This window comes from Macaca mulatta, chromosome 8 (assembly GCF_049350105.2).
Source record: "Macaca mulatta isolate MMU2019108-1 chromosome 8, T2T-MMU8v2.0, whole genome shotgun sequence".
NCBI classification, from domain to species: Eukaryota; Metazoa; Chordata; class Mammalia; order Primates; family Cercopithecidae; genus Macaca; species Macaca mulatta.
The window spans coordinates 80,214,707-80,233,332 of record NC_133413.1 but is presented as its reverse complement, the minus strand read 5'-3'; the positions used below and the strand labels follow the sequence as shown (position 1 = coordinate 80,233,332).

The following is an 18,626-nucleotide window of genomic DNA, read 5'->3' as shown; positions in this document are numbered from 1 at the left end:
TCTTAGCTCATCAGTCCTTAAATGTCAGCAACTATGTCTTCCTCATGCTTATCTGTATCCCTGCTGGACTGCATAGTGTCACAGGTGGCACCGATGAATATTTGTGTAATGAAATAGAATTTTTAATTACTGGAATCAGAGATGCTTTTCAAAAAGCTATTGCTGAGACCCTGAGAACTCTGCAGACCCCTCCCCTCATGCAATATTGAATCCATGCAACTGAGCTCTCAGAACCTCTTGACCTGAGGCTGATTTTCCTGCAGGCTTAGGACCTTGCCTCAAAGCTTCAAAGGCAGGCTGACTTTTAAGGAGCCATAAAGCACTCTGGTTTGTCAACCCCTTCTCCTCCAGCTTAGGGGAACATCTGTAAAGTTTACAGTTATAGGAAGTCACCTTAGGCTGGGTTTCTGCTAATGCAATAAAGAAAGGTAAAGTGATTTCTGATTCAACAGAAATGGGAACAGAGGGGTTCGGGGGTATTGAAAAAGCCCGCAGGACTTTTTCCTTTCATTGAATCAGTTGGCTACTAAATTTGTAAGTGAGTTATAATGGAGAGCCACTGTCACACATGGGCTTCATTCATGAATTTAGTTGCAGAGTTATATATAGCGGAAGATCTTCAGAAGCTTAAATATCCGCCCATGAAGTAGACTCCAAAACATAATGGCTTATCCCAGCTATATTCCCAGGTGCTGGGGCAACTTTCACGATTTGTTGATGATAGTTTGTGCATTAAAACACTTCCATGTGGCTAACACGGTGAAATCCCGTCTCTACTAAAAATACAAAAAAATTAGCCGGGCGTGGTGGCGGGTGCCTGTAGTCCCAGCTACATGGGAGGCTGAGGCAGGAGAATGGCGTGGAACCCAGGAGGTGGAGCTTGCAGTGAGCCAAGATCGCGCCACTGAACTCCAGTCTGGGCAACAGAGCGAAACTGTCTCAGAAAACAAAAATCCAAAAACAAACAAATAAAAAAACACTTCCATCCTCTGAGTTCCTGGGCATGCTCAGTAGGTTACCCACCCTGGCTTCATATTGTTAGTTCTTGTCCTGAGTCAGCTCTGGCCTCCTTCTTTCTAGTCTAAGTCACGTGATATAGAGATGATCTGTGTACCACTGACCAAGAGTCATAAGTCAATTAGTTACAATGAGGTACAAATAAAAATATTTTATAAGGCTGGGTGCGGTGGCTCATGCCTGCAATCCCAGCACTTTGGGAGGCCAAAGTGGGTGGATCATTTGAGGTCAGGGGAGTTTGAGACCAGCCTAGCCAACATGGTGGAACTGCATCTCTACTAAAAATACAAAAAATTAGCCAGGTGTGGTGATGTGCGCCTGTAGTCCCAGCTCCTCAGAAACCTGAGGCCGGAGAACTGTTTGAACCCAGGAGGCGGAGGTTGCAGTGAGCTGAGATTGCACCACTGCACTCCAGCCTGGGTGACAGCGCGAGACTCTGTCTCAAAAAAAAAAAAAAAAAAAAAAAAGAACATTTTATAAAAACTCTAGGATGTATAGTGACCAGCAACTAGAGAGCCTGCAGTAGTTAGTTATCTATTTTCATAAGGTTCTTTCTGCCTGGAATCTTGGCTAATAACCAGAGTGGATGAAAAGAGATGATATTTAAGTACAAATAGATTAAGAACCAATTTTGGAGGTTTCACAATATAGGAAACGGATACCAATTTTCTGTTCCCTGTCTCCCTAATGGTCAGGCTTTCAGCAGACACAGAGCCAACTCCACTGCTCTGTGTGGAAGACTGAATATTGATGGCAAAGCTTGGAAAGAAATGGTGTCAAATGAGTGAACAACAAAATCATGTTCTTTGCTGCCAGAGCATCCAGATTTTTCCACCTTTGTCTGGTGAGAACTGTGGCACACGACAGCTCTCTGTTCTGTCTCATCCCCCCATGCCATCAGCCCTCTCCCTTGTGCCTTCCCACCTCCCCCATCTCCAAGACTCTTGGCTCTTTTAAAAAAAAAATCAGGTTATTTTAAAGCTGTGACCTGAGAAGCCCTCTTGGGCAAGACACTTAAGTTGCCTTCTGCAGGAATTCTAATCGCACATCTGCAGCAAAGCTGCTACAGTATTCGCCTGGAAAATAAACCCATGTTTCTATAACCAGACCAGGGGTCCCCACTGTGTAGCTATGAAAAGCATACTATTTGATCATCGTTATTATTAGATCAGACACACGAATATTATTTAAGACAACGAAAGGAAACTCTTGTAAAACTTGCCCCCATTCACTCTATGTGCGTCTCTTCCTTTCTATTTAGCTACTTGTAAATGCTGGAAATGTGATTCCTCCTCAAACCACCCAGATAAGGCGCTTTCTTTCAGGCTCAGCGGCTCCGCCTGTTCCATGGTCTGCACTTAAGTTATCCTTTCATGAAGGAAGCCTTGTGGATACACAGGGTGGAAGGAAACAGGGTAAAGGGGAGGAGTGGGGCGAGGAGAAAAGGGAAAGGCATGTTCGGCAGGTCGCAGGTTGAGTTTATTACTTACATGTGTTGGGAAGCATTGGGGTACAGTTTAGAAAACTGTGGGGCCGAGTCCTCGGGGCCATGGGGCGCAGCGTGGCTGATCACCATCATTACGGGCCTATGGGGATACATTCTCTTAGACATTTTGAAGTAATTAATGCTCTCGTTAGTGATTAAGTCTGTGAAGTAGTCCTGAAACATACATTTGACACAAAACAAAAATTACAAAAGGTGACATTCATCAGATCACATTTGAATAACTGCTTTCCCCAGAAGCAATTCACTGCATGAAGTGGTAAGGTCTACAGCAGGAAGGAAGGCTGCACCTCCCAAGGCAGCCAAACATCTTCGATAATAGAGAAAATCAGCTGCCAGTTGTTTTCTAGGGTTGCTAGCTTGGTAACATGTGAAAAATGGATTTTAAGTAATATACAACTTAGCAATGGGGAAAAAAAGTCAAGTCGTGTTTGCCCAAGATAATGATTAATCTGGCAATAAAAGCACAAGAACACATGAAACACCAGATACATATTTCAGTCTCAGGTTTCATTGATGTAATTCCTTGGCAAAAAATTTAATTACTTTAAGGGCAGGAAACACCCACGCCCACTTCAAATTTACAGTTGCAGAACACACACACACACATACACACACGCACACAAATACGCAAACACAAGAAAATATATTTTCTTCAAATGAAAAATCCACCTGTGGGAATTACAATAATCACTAATCAAAGTCATGGCCAAAATCTGGGAGCACAGGGAAAAGCTGTAACATTTGATCAGTTAATTTACTTGAAACACTTGAATAGGGAGCAGTTGATTTCCTGCAGATTATACTGTGTTAATTGCACAACTAAAGCAATACAGCTGCTGGGATTAGAGTCTGACTTGCTAATAAAATGACTTAACCCACAGTCAGGGGGGCTGATGCAGGTCTGTAAGAGGGAGGGAGGAAATGGAGTAAAAAGGAAAGAAAAGATGAAAACTTAAACCACCTGCTTTTTTTAAGTGTGTGTCATTGGCTTGGAGCTCCAGTATAAACTTTATTCAGAAAGTGTTTAGGCAATATTTGCAAATGTTGAAGGCTCCCAGGCATGGCTAATCACATGTTGTAGATTTAAGGACCAGAACAGCTGCAAAAGCAGTATCAGAGGGATGGTGTGTGTCACATGTCATTGTTAGGGCAACTCTACAGGCTATCTCCTTCCTCTTCCAAGGGGGTGTCTGTTTCATTCTTTTCCTCACTGAAAAAATATATATATTCTTTTCAGACACAGTTGTCTTTGACACTTAATCAGCTGTGATAATGAACAAGTTACGCTGATTTAGTATTTGGAGAGAATCTTGATTACTTTGCTCTCTTTAGGACAACAGGGAAAGAAAGGTTAATAACTTGAACAAGGAGCATGAAAAGCATCCCTACAGACAGCAAAGGAGAGCAGTGACAATTAGTGCACATGGTCTGCACCATTTGCATGCGATGATTGTATCCACAGCCGGGGATATGAACTAGGATGAGTGGTTGAGCCACTCTAGAATGCTTTTTTCTCATTTTTGCAAATGAGGATATTGCTCAAATTTGCCTCCAAGGTCTATGCTAACTTTTAACTTTCATGAGTTTGGAAGCCTATTAGCAATGTTTATGAATTCATTTGCATTCATTGTTTTCTGAAGGGTATGAAGGAGCCGGACTTACATCTTATCTCCCACCAAGTCCCTTGTGCTCAAATCAGGCCAAGCAAAAAGACAGCAATATGCCAACATTAAATCAAGTTCTCTCCTTCCGATTTCTACCAAGTGATCTAGCCTGTTGGGAGAGGTTGCTAGATAGAGCAGATTCTCAGCTTCTTTTATATAAATGAAGAAGAGATGGGTATGGCTGGAAGGGAAGGGGATATTTTAGGCAAATTAGCAGGCTAAATTCAAAGATATTTTCCCCTTTATTCTTATGATTTGAAAAAAATTTAAACCTAAGTCAGCTATCACAAAATCTTTGTGAATTTTTAAGTCAAAACTAGAACCCATTTGTCAAAGAACCATAGGATATTGATTTCAGTTTCTCTGAACTGATTTGAAAATCCTAGAATTGATAGCATTAGAGACTTTTGTGGACGCTTGCTGTGGTAGGGCAGGTATCCTTGTCACATATAAGCTTGGTCAGAACAGGAGTAAAAACAAGGAATGTGGTTTTTCAACCTTTAATTATTATATTTATTTGCTCTTATGCTTGTGCCTAAATCTGAAGCCACAGACAAAATATACTTTTGTCCCAATGAAAAGTAAAACAGTATAAGATGAACATTTGATTGTGTGGACAAGTCCCTGGTTGGGTCCAGGGCAGCTAGGGGGACAAAAATTATCACAAGACAGAGCAGAGAATTCTGATTTTCTTGATGATACTTTCATCAAAGCCTGATTGCCTTTCATCCTAATGAGGGAAATCACTACACAAAGGCAGCGTTCCTTGAGAGTCTTTTCCTTGCCTAGAGTTTAAAATTACCTTAACATTTCTCATGCTAACATTGTGAGAACATAGAAAGCCAATCTTGTGGATAGTTTAACTCACTGAAAATGGCTTTTCCCCATTATGCACAAAGTAAATTGATGCAGTGTAAAAGTGCCTGAAAATTACCTTTGCATAATCAAATCCATGCTTTTCTTTGATGCCATTGCGACAAACAGTGTAATTATAGAAGCGAGAATTCTTGATTAATCCAAGCCATTCTCGCCACCCAGGGGGGATGTAGCTGCCATTATATTCATTGAGGTATTTTCCAAAAAAGGCTGCAGTGGGAAAAAAAGAATTATTTTTTTTCATGTAAAATGATTAATCCTAAATAAATGGATAAGTATAAAATTATGACTTGTAAAAGAGATGGTAAAACAAAAGTTGGCCTAGGTAATGTGAATGCCAAAATGACATTAGTATAATACTCCAATCCTTTGGCAAAGTGACATAAACACATTTTTAAAAAATAAATAGAAGTCATATCCAAGTACATGGATTACAGCTCAATGAAAGCATCATAATGATCACAGCACTCTGGGTGCATTTATTTCTTATGGTCTTACTGCAGTAAAATCAGGCTATGCCCTTTTGTTAAGTTGATGAAACAATCAGAGAAGTAGCGTGAGATTTGGAATGCAACCACTGGGCAAGAGTTGGAGAACTGAAAGTTCAGTCTTTGTGATAAGTTTTCTAACTTACTATTTGAGAATTGTGAATTATAAAAACACTATTGAAAAGCTTGTTTTTGTTTTTACATATCCAGAAAGTACAAATTTTCTAAACTAGGAAACCATGGTAAACTCCATTTTTATGGGATATGGTCAGGTTTTATATCACATGTATAGTATGTAATGGGTGTTTACGTTACATGTATTTTATGAATGTATATATCTATTATTGATAATAAAAATTCTCTCAACATAAAGTTACTATATAGATTACTAATTTTCATAGAATTATAGTATAGTAGAAGTATATGTGGCATGAAGACAACATAGTTCACTAAAAAAGCCACTGGAAGGCCTTCACATTTATAACTTTGTCATGTCACTTCCAAGAAAGACCACTGTGCCACGGGGCTGACTGGGTCTTTCTGACAGGGTGAATAGAAATTTGGTCTTCTGCAAAAGATGATGACATGAGAGGGGTACGGGAAGAAAAGAAGAAGCTGGGATTCCGGGAACAATATGAGTTCATTCTTGAAGTGAAAAATGCATTACAAACTAGCCGAATGGTAGTCATAAATGTATTGGAATAGTTTTGAGAGAGAAAGAGGATGATATTTGTAATTGTAATTACAGAAAATCTGGTATAAACAAGCACGATTCTGGGTAAACCTAAATGTTTGGTCACTCTAGCCACACACATAGCTTTCCCTTCAAGTAGAAAGGGCCAGAGAAAATTTTATTTTATATATATCTGTGTAGGTATATGCATGTGTGCGTGTATGTATATATGTGCGTGTACACACAAACACACATCCCTATACATACATACACGTATGTAGGCAAGTGTTAGTTTTTCTGATGTTATAAAGCTGTTGCCAGACGCCTTCCATGTCAAAGCCATTTCCTGGCTTCCTTAAACAGATTTTATAGGTGCCCTTGCTTACATCCATGGTAAAAAAAGTAGTTCCTGGAAGACTGGCTTGGGATAATAGAAACGAATTCTAGAACTGGGGCACTTTATTGACATTGGTCTGAAAACACACATTCTGAATTTTAAACTTAATGTACATAATTTTGGTGTCTCTATGGGATAGCTAGTTAGCTTGCTTTTATCTTTGATATACAACTACAGATGGTCCCTGACCTGTGATGGTTCAATTGAAGATTTTCACATTTACAGCGGTGTAAAATTGGTATGCATTCAGGACAGTACTCAATCAACCCTATGAGATATTCAGTACTTTATTACAAGCCTATTGGCTTTGTGTTCGATGATTTTGCCCAACTGTAGGCTAATATAAGTGTTCTGAGCACATTTAAGTTAGACTGGGCTAAGCTAAGCTCTGGTGTTCGGTAGGTTCGGTATATTAAACGTACTTTTGACTTACCGTATTTTCAACTTATGATGGGTTTATGGGGATGTGACCCCTTCGTAAGTCAAGGAGCATCTGTACCTGTAGAATTCCTCCATCTGAATGTTTTACTTGCTTCCTAATGCCATTACCTAAAATGGAATTACCGGTTTTCCCTTTCAGCTTTACTCCATTCCTCTGAATGGCATAATCACCCTCCATGAACCGTGTTTGGCCCTCCAGAGTCTCCTCTCCTTCTGCCTGCTCCTGCACTCCCCTTGCTGGGCAGTTGCCACCCCCTATTGAGTGTGCCTTGGAAACAGTGCTCAAATCCCTCCCACCATCCCTGGTAACTTGCCACCCCCCACAGATGCTCATGGTCTCACTGACTTTCCCAGCCAGGCTGGAGGGTCTTTCCACTCCGATTGCCACTGATTGATCTTCCCAAGGACCTGCTCTGGTTACTTCACCCTCTTCTCGCAATCTCAGATAACCCTCACTGACTGCAGAATCAACTGTACTCTGCTAGCTTGCCCTCAGAGTTACCTTGAGTTTGGACAAAATCCTTCCCTTTCCAACCCCATCTCCTATTTCTCTGTTAATCGTCCCTCTCTCCAGCTAATGTTTCCTCTATTTGCTCTCTGGTTCCCACCTCTATATTTTTGCTTGTGCAATTCTCTTTATTTGCCTCTTTATATATCAAGGCCAGAATAGATGCCATTTCACTCACAGTCTCTGTCTTAATTCCACAACACTGTCTTTGTGGTTCTAATGTCATCTTCCCTTTCTCCATTGTGGTATAGTCATATTCATATAGAAGCTGAATACCTGCTAGACTATAAGCTTTTTGAGGGCAAACATTGCCTCTGCCTTGTCTCTGAGGCACTCTCCATCCTTGCACACAGTTCAGGGCTCCAACCTTTTTGTTTCTTGAACTTGGGTTCATGAACCCAATGTATTCTGGGGACTTTACTAGGTCTAGACTTTTAAAAATTTGTGATTTTGCTTGAATTATCTTATTTATTTTTTTGAGATGGAGTCTCACCCTATTGCCCAGGTTAGAGTACAGTGGCATGATCTCGGCTCACTGCAACCTCTGCCTCCCAGGTTCAAGCGATTCTCCTGTCTCAGACTCCCAAGTGGCTAGGACTACAGGTGCATGCCACCACACCAGGCTAATTTTTTTTTTCTTTTTTTTTTAAGTAGAGATGGGGTTTTACCATACTGGTCAGGTTGGTCTCGAACTCCTGACCTCAGATGATCGATCCACCTGCCTAGGCCTCCCAGAGTGCTGGGATTACAGGCATGAGCAGCCGCGCTCAGCCAAATTATATTTTTTAAAGCTGATTTGGCCTTCAAAACATTTTCATAGAATAGAGCTGTAGAGTTTCCAAAATTGTTATTTCTTATTACATTATTTTTAAAAGAGTCTAGACTCCAGTCTGAGAAATATGGCAATGTGTGTGTGTTGAATGAATGTTTATTTGTTGACTCTGTGAATGAGTGAACCAATCAGGTCGTCAGTCAGCCAAGTGCCCACTGCTTAAGGATTCTGTCAGGGGCATTGAGCAGGTTGATCAGTGTAGGGCAAAGTGTCAAAGGGTCTCACATCAGGTGATTCAGGATTTCTTTCTGGGCTGACTATGTGTAGTAGGAATTCTTCTAATGAGGAATTCCTGTCATAGAGACGAACTGACCTTTTCACATAGAACCACAAGATGATTTTCCTTTTCCAACAACATGCAGTATGACTTGGAGCCACAGGCAGCAGACCAAGGCCACACCCCACTAACATTCAAAGGGACTGTTTCCAAAAAGCTTGCACTTAACAACCTCAGGCCCCATGCTTTCCTTGGCCTCCTCCTCATCCCTACGGGTTTATCCCACTTTTCTCTCCTCTTTTTTTTTTTTTTTCCAAAAAGGCAAAAAGCATAGTGATTGAGAATATAAACCCTAGAGCCAGCCTGCTTGGGTTCAAATTCTGGCCCTAATACTTGCTAGGGTATCCATCTACATGCAAGTTACTTAACTTCTCCCTCCCCCAACTACCCTTCTATAAAGCCACTGTGGTGATAACGATAATGGTGGCAGGATTGTTTCGAGGATTAAATGCATCAACACATATGTAAAGCACTGAAAACAGTGCCTGGCACAAAACAAGGGCTTGTGAAGTGCTCCTACAACTAATATTGTTATTAGCGTCACCATTATCAGTGTCCTTTTGGCCCTGTCTTATAGTAAATGATTTTCTATTCTGCAGTGTAAAGAAATCTCACACTAGAGTTCTGCACTTGTGCCCTTGAAAATATCTCTTTGGAGGTTACATATTTTCTTCCCCACTACTATTTGTTTTGTGGCAACAAACTCCTCCATTTGGCTTACATTTTTCTGCTTAATTAGTTTTATTTTTTTTTTCTGCACTTTAAGTTACTTCGTTGTTGGGGTTTTTTGTTTCCTCTCCCCACGTCATTCCTGCCCTTTCCTCATTGTTTTACTTTGTAGGATATTTTGTACTGTTTTCTACCCATTGCCATGGCATTCCCCTTTGACTTAATCCTTCCCTTATAAACTATTCCTTCAAGTCCTTGCTATTTGCTTCAGAACTCCCTCCAGGTTTTCGGTGTCTCTATGTTAATGGAGCGTAAGAAATGTACTCAGTATTCCAGATGTGCGCTTACCCATCACACTCATCCCAAGGCTGATGGGGGCCCCGGGTGTCAGGGTGCAGCACTGTTGGCCTCCAGTTGCTCTGGACTTTTTGTTGCCTCATGACATTGAGACTCGTTTGTAATCACCCCTGGCCTCTTTCAACATGATGTTTCCGGGCGGCGCTCTGCAATTGATTATCTGGCCTGCTAATTATTTTCCTCCAGATGTATTAAATCTCTCCCTTCCTAAGGTGAATTTAGCTTTCTTGCCCATATTGCCATTATGTCTACATGTAGGTTACATATAGTTCAACGTTTTTCTATCCTTCGGCATTGGCAATTCAATTCAATTCCTGCTATCTGAATACATCGCTAACATGCCATTCACCCATCCTCTTTTTTTTTGGACACCATTAAGCACTTCCCCTTCACAGCTGTTTAAGAAGGTGGTGGGGGTTGGGAGGCAGGGAGAAAGATCAGAAGACCTGATTGTAATTATTGTTGGCTTTAGACCACGCTACTTCTGTCTAGGACAACCTGTTCCATAATGCTTAGAAAAATGTCCTGGAACTATCTGAAGCCAAGGCATTTATTTTAAAGCCAGCAATAGTAACTAACCCGAAGATCTGATGCTGCAGAAAAGTCAAATATTATTTAATGTATCAAAAGATATATTGAAATTTTAATCCATTTAATTGATAGACTTAGGGTGATGGGATTTCATGGTAGTAACTATAAATATAATTTTGAACCAAGTTAAAATTATGATTAATGTCAATTTGTATACAGCAGTCTGGTTTCCCAAACCAGATTGTAAATATAGTGAAGACTGGAATCTTACTTTAAATGTCTTCAACCCAATGTCTAGTATGTTCCAGGCACACTGTGGTTTAACAAATATATGAGGTATCTTATGTTTATGTACTTATCAAGAATCTACATCATAATAAAATTAAGAATATTAGTTTGTCTTACTTTAAGTGAACTCTACATTTAAAAACATCTTATATTAGAGAATAAGTATACTTGCTATAAGTAACATAAATTTTGTAATGTAAAAAGACAAAAAAATTTTTGATCCAATATTGTGTTTACCATTATTTGACATAATTTTTCTTTTTCAGAACTAAGGCCTATGATTTTGATTTATTACAAAAGAATTCTTCACAAAAAGATTTATTGCAGATGTCTATTAAATATTGTCCGTTCTACCTCAGTGACATGAGGTAGAATGCATGTGATTAAGATTTAACTCATATGTGATTTTATGTACCATGTGTTAGGATTGTAATAGAATACCACAACTGTTAAATGAATCAATATTATAATTACCATGAGTATAATAAAGTTATAACATACAGTAATTTCGGGCAAGAAAGAAAACTTAGGAATCATTCTAGGCCAATCTCTGCATCGTACAGATTGGAAAACTGGCCTGTCCAAGTCCTCAAAACAAATCAAAGTAGAATATGATTCTATGATCTTCTCGATTTTGCTTCAGTTTTTTTTCGTTAAATACTTAATGCTATCTCTCAACCATGGATAATTATTTTTACCTTAAAACCTATGCCAGGTTTTATATTAATGTTGATATCCTCATAATAAATTTATGTTAATTTTTTTGGAGCTGATTTCAGGCAGGATATTCATTTTGATGATAGATAATCCAATCTCATTCCTATTTCACTTGTCGGAATATGAAGTGCAGCAGACATGTTACTGCATTTTCCCCTTCTTGAACATTCAAGCTCTCATAGACTCATATTTTCCATGAGTAAAGTTAGAAAAATTTAGGCTATAGCCAGTCCAAAAATATGCCTCAGTTCTGAAAGAGAAAACTCATGTCATACAATGGTAAATATAATACTGGATTAATTTAATTCATTTAAATCCATGGATTCTGGACGCCTCCCAAAATAAGCCCCTTAGTAATTTGTCATCTCTGAGTTATTCTACGTAAAACTTACTCTCTAGATGGATATTTATGTATAGTACATATTTCAGTTTCCCTCATTATTTTTCTTAGGTTTGTAGCTAAATGTTCCAAATAATAAATTCATTATTAGGAAAACAATAAAATAAAACAATAAAAGTCAAAAAACATTGACTTTCTCCCTACTAGTTTAGTATCTCATAAATAATTACATTGGTTTAATACCTACCTACCAATTCTCTTAATTTTCTAAGATTCCTGCCACTTGTGTGTACTTGTGTATTTTCAAATGGGTTGTTGTCCATGGTTGGGTCAATAACTATTGTCATGAAGACATATTTATTTCCTAATTGTCTGAGATACTGCAATGTTTTCCCATCAAGGATACATTTAAATCATAGAGATCTCTATCACTGCCATTTCAGTTTTCCATTTTTTTTTTTTTTTTTTGGAGACAGAGTCTCGCTTTGTTGCCCAGGCTGGAGCGCAATGGTGCGATCTCGGCTCACTGCAACCTCTGCCTCCTGGGTGCAAGTGATTCTCCTGCCTCAGCCTCCTGAGTTGCTGGGATTACAAGCACGCACCAACACACCTGGCTAATTTCTGTATTTTCAGTAGAGATGGGGTTTCACTATTTTGGCCAGGCTCAAACTGCTGACCTCAGGTGATCCGCCCATCTCAGCCTCCCAAAGTGCTGGGATTACAGGTGTGAACCACTGCACCCAGCCCCAATTTTTATTTTTTCTGATTTACTAATAGGCAAATCAAGATTTGTTTTCCTGAGCCCATATTATCGTTTTCCTACCGTTTTTTTTTTTTTTTTGAGACAGAGTCTTGCTCTGTTGCCCAGGCTGGAGTACAGTGGCACGATCTTGGCTCACTGCAAGCTCTGCCTCCCGGGTTCACGCTATTCTCCTGCCTCAGCCTCCCGAGTAGCTGGGACCACAGGCGCCTGCCACCATGCCTGGCTAATTTTTTGTATTTTTAGTAGACGGGGTTTCACTGTGATAGCCAGGATGGTCTTGATCTCCTGACCTTGTGATCCGCCAGCCTCGGCCTCCCAAAGTGCTGGGATTACAGGTGTGAGCTACCTCACCCGGCCCCTTTTTCTACTCTTAACTAAGGTTTTGTAAAAGTCTTTATTTCCCTTAAAGAATTCCTTTTATTTTGGAGGATGACTCACTATAAATTGTATTATTACCTAAGTGTCTAAACCCCGGGGAAAAGGTTTAGAATCAGACTTAGCTTCCAGGAGCAAATCTATTTTCCCGGGAGAAGACATCGACTGAAACAAAATCCTTGGGCTGCACAAAAAAGTGACAGCCCATTGAGGTAACACGTAAGCCTTCCGGTGTGTACACAGTTTCATCCCAGACCTGATTCTTGAGGTTTGATCAGCACACTGGAGAGAGCCCTGAAGACTAAGGTCCCAGTGCCCACTCCTCCCATTAGAACGTCAGTCAGATCTGCCACTTCGGTCACTTTATTCTTGTGGGGGTAAATTTGCTCCTCTAAAAATAAGGAAATGGAACTAAATTATCTTTCAGTTTTAGTTAAACTCTCTCAATCCCTCTTAGGGTGGATACAGCACAGTATAACCAAAGCAAGTACCAGGAAACATTATGCTTACAGGCAACTGAATTGTTTTTATCCCGGTGACTCGGTGAACTTTACAATGGATGGTGTTTCCGTTTTTGCTCTTACCATCTGGATGCTGAGTTCTAAATATTCCACCTTTCCCTACAGCAAGCAGTTTGTACAGCAATATTCACCTTGACTTTAACTAGTTCTACTCTTTGCTTCTGTTTGCCAGGGTCCTTATGGGTCTGTAGCCTCTAACGTCTGTATCTCTGGAAGGCATTTTGGAATGAGGCAGGATAGAATCATTACATAAATAAATAAAACAATGAACAGAGGAAAGACTTTGGAGTCAGATGTGTTGGGTTCATTCCATCACTGACTAGCTCATGACCATAGACAATTAGCCTTTCTGAGTCTCGGTTTTTTCATTAGTAACATGGGGAATTCCTTTCTTTCAAGATTGCCCTAGGAATTAGGTGAGATAATGGCAAAATCGAATTCCCTTGTTTCTTGCCCTTCCTAATTTAGCCCTGAAACAAGTTAGCAAACCCTAGTTGACTGCTTTAAGTCCTGGCAGGGCCCTGTCTCACCCTCAATCTCTATTTCTTATGACAAATGTCATCCACATCACTCTGGATATGTGAGAGTCCCAATCATTCCAGTTCCAAGTTTGCTACTAGGGATTACATTACAGGGAACCTGGGAGGTGAAAGGCACTGATTTCACACAACACTTCCCATAAACAAAACACAATTTGATGGTTAAAATCAGGAACCAGGTATTAGGGAACTGCCTCTGATTCTGTTTCTGAGCTGGTCACACAATGTTTGAAAGCTCCACCTCAGTTATAAAACAGAGCCAAGTACATCTGCCGTCTATGAACTCTACAGGGATGTTTGATGGATTTGCAAATTGCTTTAGAGTCCTCAGACGAAAGGTGCTATAAATTTAAATCACTAATGTGAGAAAACACACTCAGATAAGGCACTCTCTGTAACCTCTCTGTAACCTAGTTTCTTTCCTCAGCATAAGAAAACACCCTTGAGATGCACAGGAGGAGCTGCTGCTTTGAGTCGAGATGTTGAGCTGTCTGCCTGTGACAGTGCTATCACATGCACGATCAATATTTTCATCCATAAATAACAAGTATTAAGTGCCCACAGGGCGCTCTGCAAAGAAGCAAATGGCCATATATTTCCTGAGTCCGGTGGGAAAAAATGAATTTCACTTGTAAAAGAGATGCAGGAGAATATTTATCTGAACTCTTTTACTTTTAAATCTTCAAAATAGAGAAACTGTAGCCCTGAAAGTCATTTGGACAAGCTTTAATAATAACATATCTGATTCTTATGAATAACCCAGGTGATTCTGGAAAAATAAAAACAAGCAACAACCCATGTCTGCACTGTAGCCCTTCTATGAACAACGTTGTGTCCTTTTATGAAGAAATGCTACAAAAACCCAAGGAGATCATCTACATGCTGGGAGTATAGGGCCTTGGGGGTAACATTACTAGAAGGAACTTTGCTTTTGTCTCAGAAAGACTGGCATGATGTTCACTACTCCTCTTGAAAGAAGTCCCCAATTTTCAAAAAACCAATAAAAAAAACCCTCTTCTTGCCGGGTGTAGGTTAAACAATTATAGGAGGTGTAGCAATTAGAATGCCTTCCTTTCCTGGAAGGTAGAAGTGAACATTTGAGACCTAAAAATGATCGCAAGCTAAAGAAACTTTCCAAATCCTATTAAGTATGAATGAACAAATACATGAATCAATAAGGTACACATGATTGGTTTACCCATCAGTTACTCGTTAATTAATAAATAATAAATAATTTTGATCATTTACTGTGTCCCAGACCCTAGGGTAGATGTCAAGCAGTTTAAAAACACTTGATCCTTTTTTTAGGTATTTGTTGGAGCTTCATGCATTTCATTACACAACATTTCTTCCTGAGTCTAAGACATATTACGAGAGGTTCATGGGCTAGAAATATCATCTCTTACCTGTTCTGTAGCCAGTGTTGTTAAGATATACAGCAAAAGTCCGAGGCTCATGCATGGCCTGCCACGAGGGTGAAGAGCAGTTCTCATTGTTGGTGTAGACATTGTGATTGTGCACATACTTCCCGGTGAGCATGGAGGACCGTGACGGGCAGCACATGGGTGTTGTCACAAAGGCATTGATGAAGGTGGCCCCACCATGTTCCATAATCTTTCTCGTTTTGTTCATGACTTGCAGGGACCCTGAAAGGCACAGTGCCAGCATTGTTTAGCAAAGTGCAGCACATGAATGCTCATTTCTATCGTGCCCTTCAGTGCCTCTGTTTCCCTGACTTATTTATTTCCTTTCTTAGCTTGAAGGAGTCTATAATTTGATCAGCTCTCATTTCTACAACAAAATTAAGCATTTGAGATCCTACCATCTCAAGTATTTTGCAGAATAGTAAACATACTTCTCCCCTTTGTAATCACAAAGAAAAATAATGCAGGCTAATCTGATAATTAAAGCTAGAATTTTAGCTATGGAGCAGATTCAAAGGCCAGCAGCCCATTGAAGATTATCAGAGAACAACAGCCTGATACACAGAGCATCAAAACCCCCAGCCCAGCACAAATGCAATCTACTAGTGACATTGCTACTAGATTACTAGTGTAGATTATTACTAGAGCATTTTAATCATATGAAAGAAAAGAGAAAAAAATTTTCTTCACTATTAAGTTCCATCAAAATGCCTGTGTTTAATAATAATTAAAAAAGATCTTCAATGCAAGTTGGTATCCTCTAGCAAGCTCACCAAGTGTTTGCCAGTTTTTTCTATTAGGATAGCAATATCAATTTATATTTTGATCTATTTATGCACAATTTTTAAGGATAGGTTGTTTGCTTGTGAAAGAGCTATAATTCGATTGCACTCAAAAGTATTTGCATGACTGTAAAATATTCCATTTTAACTTTAAGGATGAAATGGTAACATAAGATTGCTGAGGAAGGAAAAAAAACTATTTCGATTACTCTATCTAGCCAAACATTGCAGCTGAAACACATCCAAACACTGCAGAAAAGCACAGGCCAGAATTCAATAGTCTTTTCAGGACTCGTCAAGAAGTGCACTACAGAGTACTACAGCCAAGCCCATTGCATTTGAATCTTGGAGCCTCAGATTTCCAACAGGTCCCACTTCTTCCAAAGAAAGGAAGAAAGTCTATGTTTTCCAGCAAGGAAGGAAATCGTAATGCAAACCAGGCAAGCATTCAGGGCAGAAGAGAAGCATGCAATAGTCCAAAAAGCCACAGTTAGTCCCGTGTCTTCATATACTAGCTTTTACCGTTCACATGACGCATATGAGAACAGGAGGAAGGTTTCTAATTGGGTCTCATTAGAGCTCCCTAAAATATGCCTCAGCTAGGAGCAATCCTAACTGTTCTTTCTCTTCTGGTTGTCTTCAGGGGATCAAGTAACCTTTTGTAGTCAGTGAATAACATGTCGTGAGTGCCTACTTCATGCAAAACATTCTATCAACCTCAGCATTCTGGGCTGATCTCCCAAGTATAGCATAAACAAAAGAAATGGGAAATTTTCTGCTTCTGGTCTTCAGTAATAAACTCTCTAGACGAGAATCTACATAGAAAAATCACTTGGGGATATTTGCAAAGCAATGCACATGTAACAGTGTGAATACAGCAGTAGCAGGGCATATAAAAATAGAGGGAACTTGGATTGAAGGCTTAATAGGAGTTCTGAAATGAGAGATGAGGACAGATGGAAAAAAAGGAGGAAGTAAATGTCGGATGGGTGAAGTATATCATTGGGGGATTGTGGCGAGTGACAAGTGTGATGCTCTAGAGGTGGGAAGAAACAAGTAGAGTGATGAGAACAACACATTGATTTCCTGGCATGAAGAGGAATATGGAGAATTCTCTTCATGAAATGTGGAAAGCAGATTTAGCAAATAGCTTGAAGGCTGGGCAGAGATACTGGATGTGATAGAATAGAAAAAATGAAGGTAGAGTTATGTTCTGTGTCAAAGTCATGAATGGCATGTTAAGAAAAAAGTTTTTGAAAGATGTTGCTGCTGCAGTGGATTGCAGATTGCAGTGGATTGCAATTGCCTCAAGAGGCGTTGCTGTTGCAGTGGTGGTGTGCGGATTGAGGAGGGCACAGCACTGCTGGTCCGCGAAGGGTACAGATGAGGTCGCTGAAGCCGTGTAGCCCTGAGGAGAGAAGAGCTGACCCAAGTGATGTGGTAATGCATGAGAAGGCTGGGAGTTGGCTAACACCTTGAAGTTTTTACCATGAGAAGAAAACTGGAAACCAATAGTTTCACTGATGGTGAAGAAGTAACTAAAAAGGAATATGCCTAATAGGAGATTTAAAAACCCCATTTTACAAAAGTTGCATTTTATATTTGTGTTGGTTGATCACACAGGGGGAATATCCTGGAGATGAGCGGACGAACGGAAACGTAGAAGTGGAAAGAGAGGGAAAGGTGACACTGAAGATGTCTGTCGTGTCTCGTTGCTCCCCTTTAGAGTTCTGCAGTAGTTAGTTACTGAGTGTCTTGAATTTTGGGAAACCAGCAGGCACTGTTGATGGCTTTTCATTGTCCAGTAGTCTGTTTCAAAGAACAAGCTCCCAGTTTCCTTTATGAGCCTTAGCTGAATTCAAATAAAAGAAAAATGCAGCTGAGGCCATCATCCAAGGTTCTCAATGGCAGCACTGCAATCTCTAGTTTACGGGCTCATTTAGACTACAAATATGGGACAGAGATAGAAATCTGATTTAAAGTGAAAATAATATGAAAACAGGGGCTAAAACTTATCCCAATTCATCACTGTGGGAAGTGCCCCAGCCAGGATTCTCCTCTCATTCTCACTGTCACCCTTTTCTTAACTAACTGAGCGGATTGTGCAGGAGTCCCAATAATCCCTCCAAATGCCCTGGTTCCCACCAGTCCACAGTCAAAGGGAACCAAGACAACACTGGATCCCCATAGGCACTGTTAACAGTACAGCTCCATCCACTGGGGTCCTTGAAAGTGGGAATCTTGGGCCAGGCTCGGTGGCTCATGCCTGTAATCCCAGCACTTTGGGAGGCCAAGTTGGGTGAATCACCTGAGGCGAGGAATTCAAGACCAGCCTGGCCAACATGGTGAAACCCTGTCTCTACTAAAAACATAAAAATTAGCCCGGCGTGGTGGTGGGCACCTGTAGACCCAGCTACTTGGGAGGCTGAGGCAGGAGAATTGCTTGAACTTGGGAGGTGGAGATTGACTCCAGCCTGGGAGACAGAGTGAGACTCTGTCTCATAAAAGCAAAACAAAAAGTGGGAATCTGGTTTGAAGGTTCTCAGTAAAGAGATTCTGAGACAATGTTTGCCCAAATTTAAAAACTCACCTGAAGGGCATAGTAAGCCCCAGAATCCTGTACCCACTCCAAGATACTGG

The 18,626-nt window shown here is 40.3% G+C and overlaps 1 protein-coding gene across 7 annotated transcripts in view; it reads right to left on the bottom strand.

Annotated features, from left to right (window-relative positions):
• The window catches only part of SULF1 (sulfatase 1), a 193,755-nt gene that overhangs the window by 67,033 nt on the left and 108,096 nt on the right, over window positions 1–18,626 (bottom strand). For 5 of the 7 annotated variants that reach the window (XM_015145538.3, XM_077943758.1, XM_015145536.3 and 2 more), the window contains exons 5-7: window positions 15,187–15,426; window positions 5,123–5,274; window positions 2,508–2,677 (exon numbers count right to left, since the gene is read on the bottom strand). In XM_015145538.3, the coding sequence (XP_015001024.1) occupies window positions 2,508–2,677; window positions 5,123–5,274; window positions 15,187–15,426 (562 nt within the window). The remainder of the gene's footprint in view (window positions 1–2,507; window positions 2,678–5,122; window positions 5,275–15,186; window positions 15,427–18,626) is intronic. The other 2 variants (XM_077943760.1, XM_077943759.1) reach the window with 1 other exon arrangement.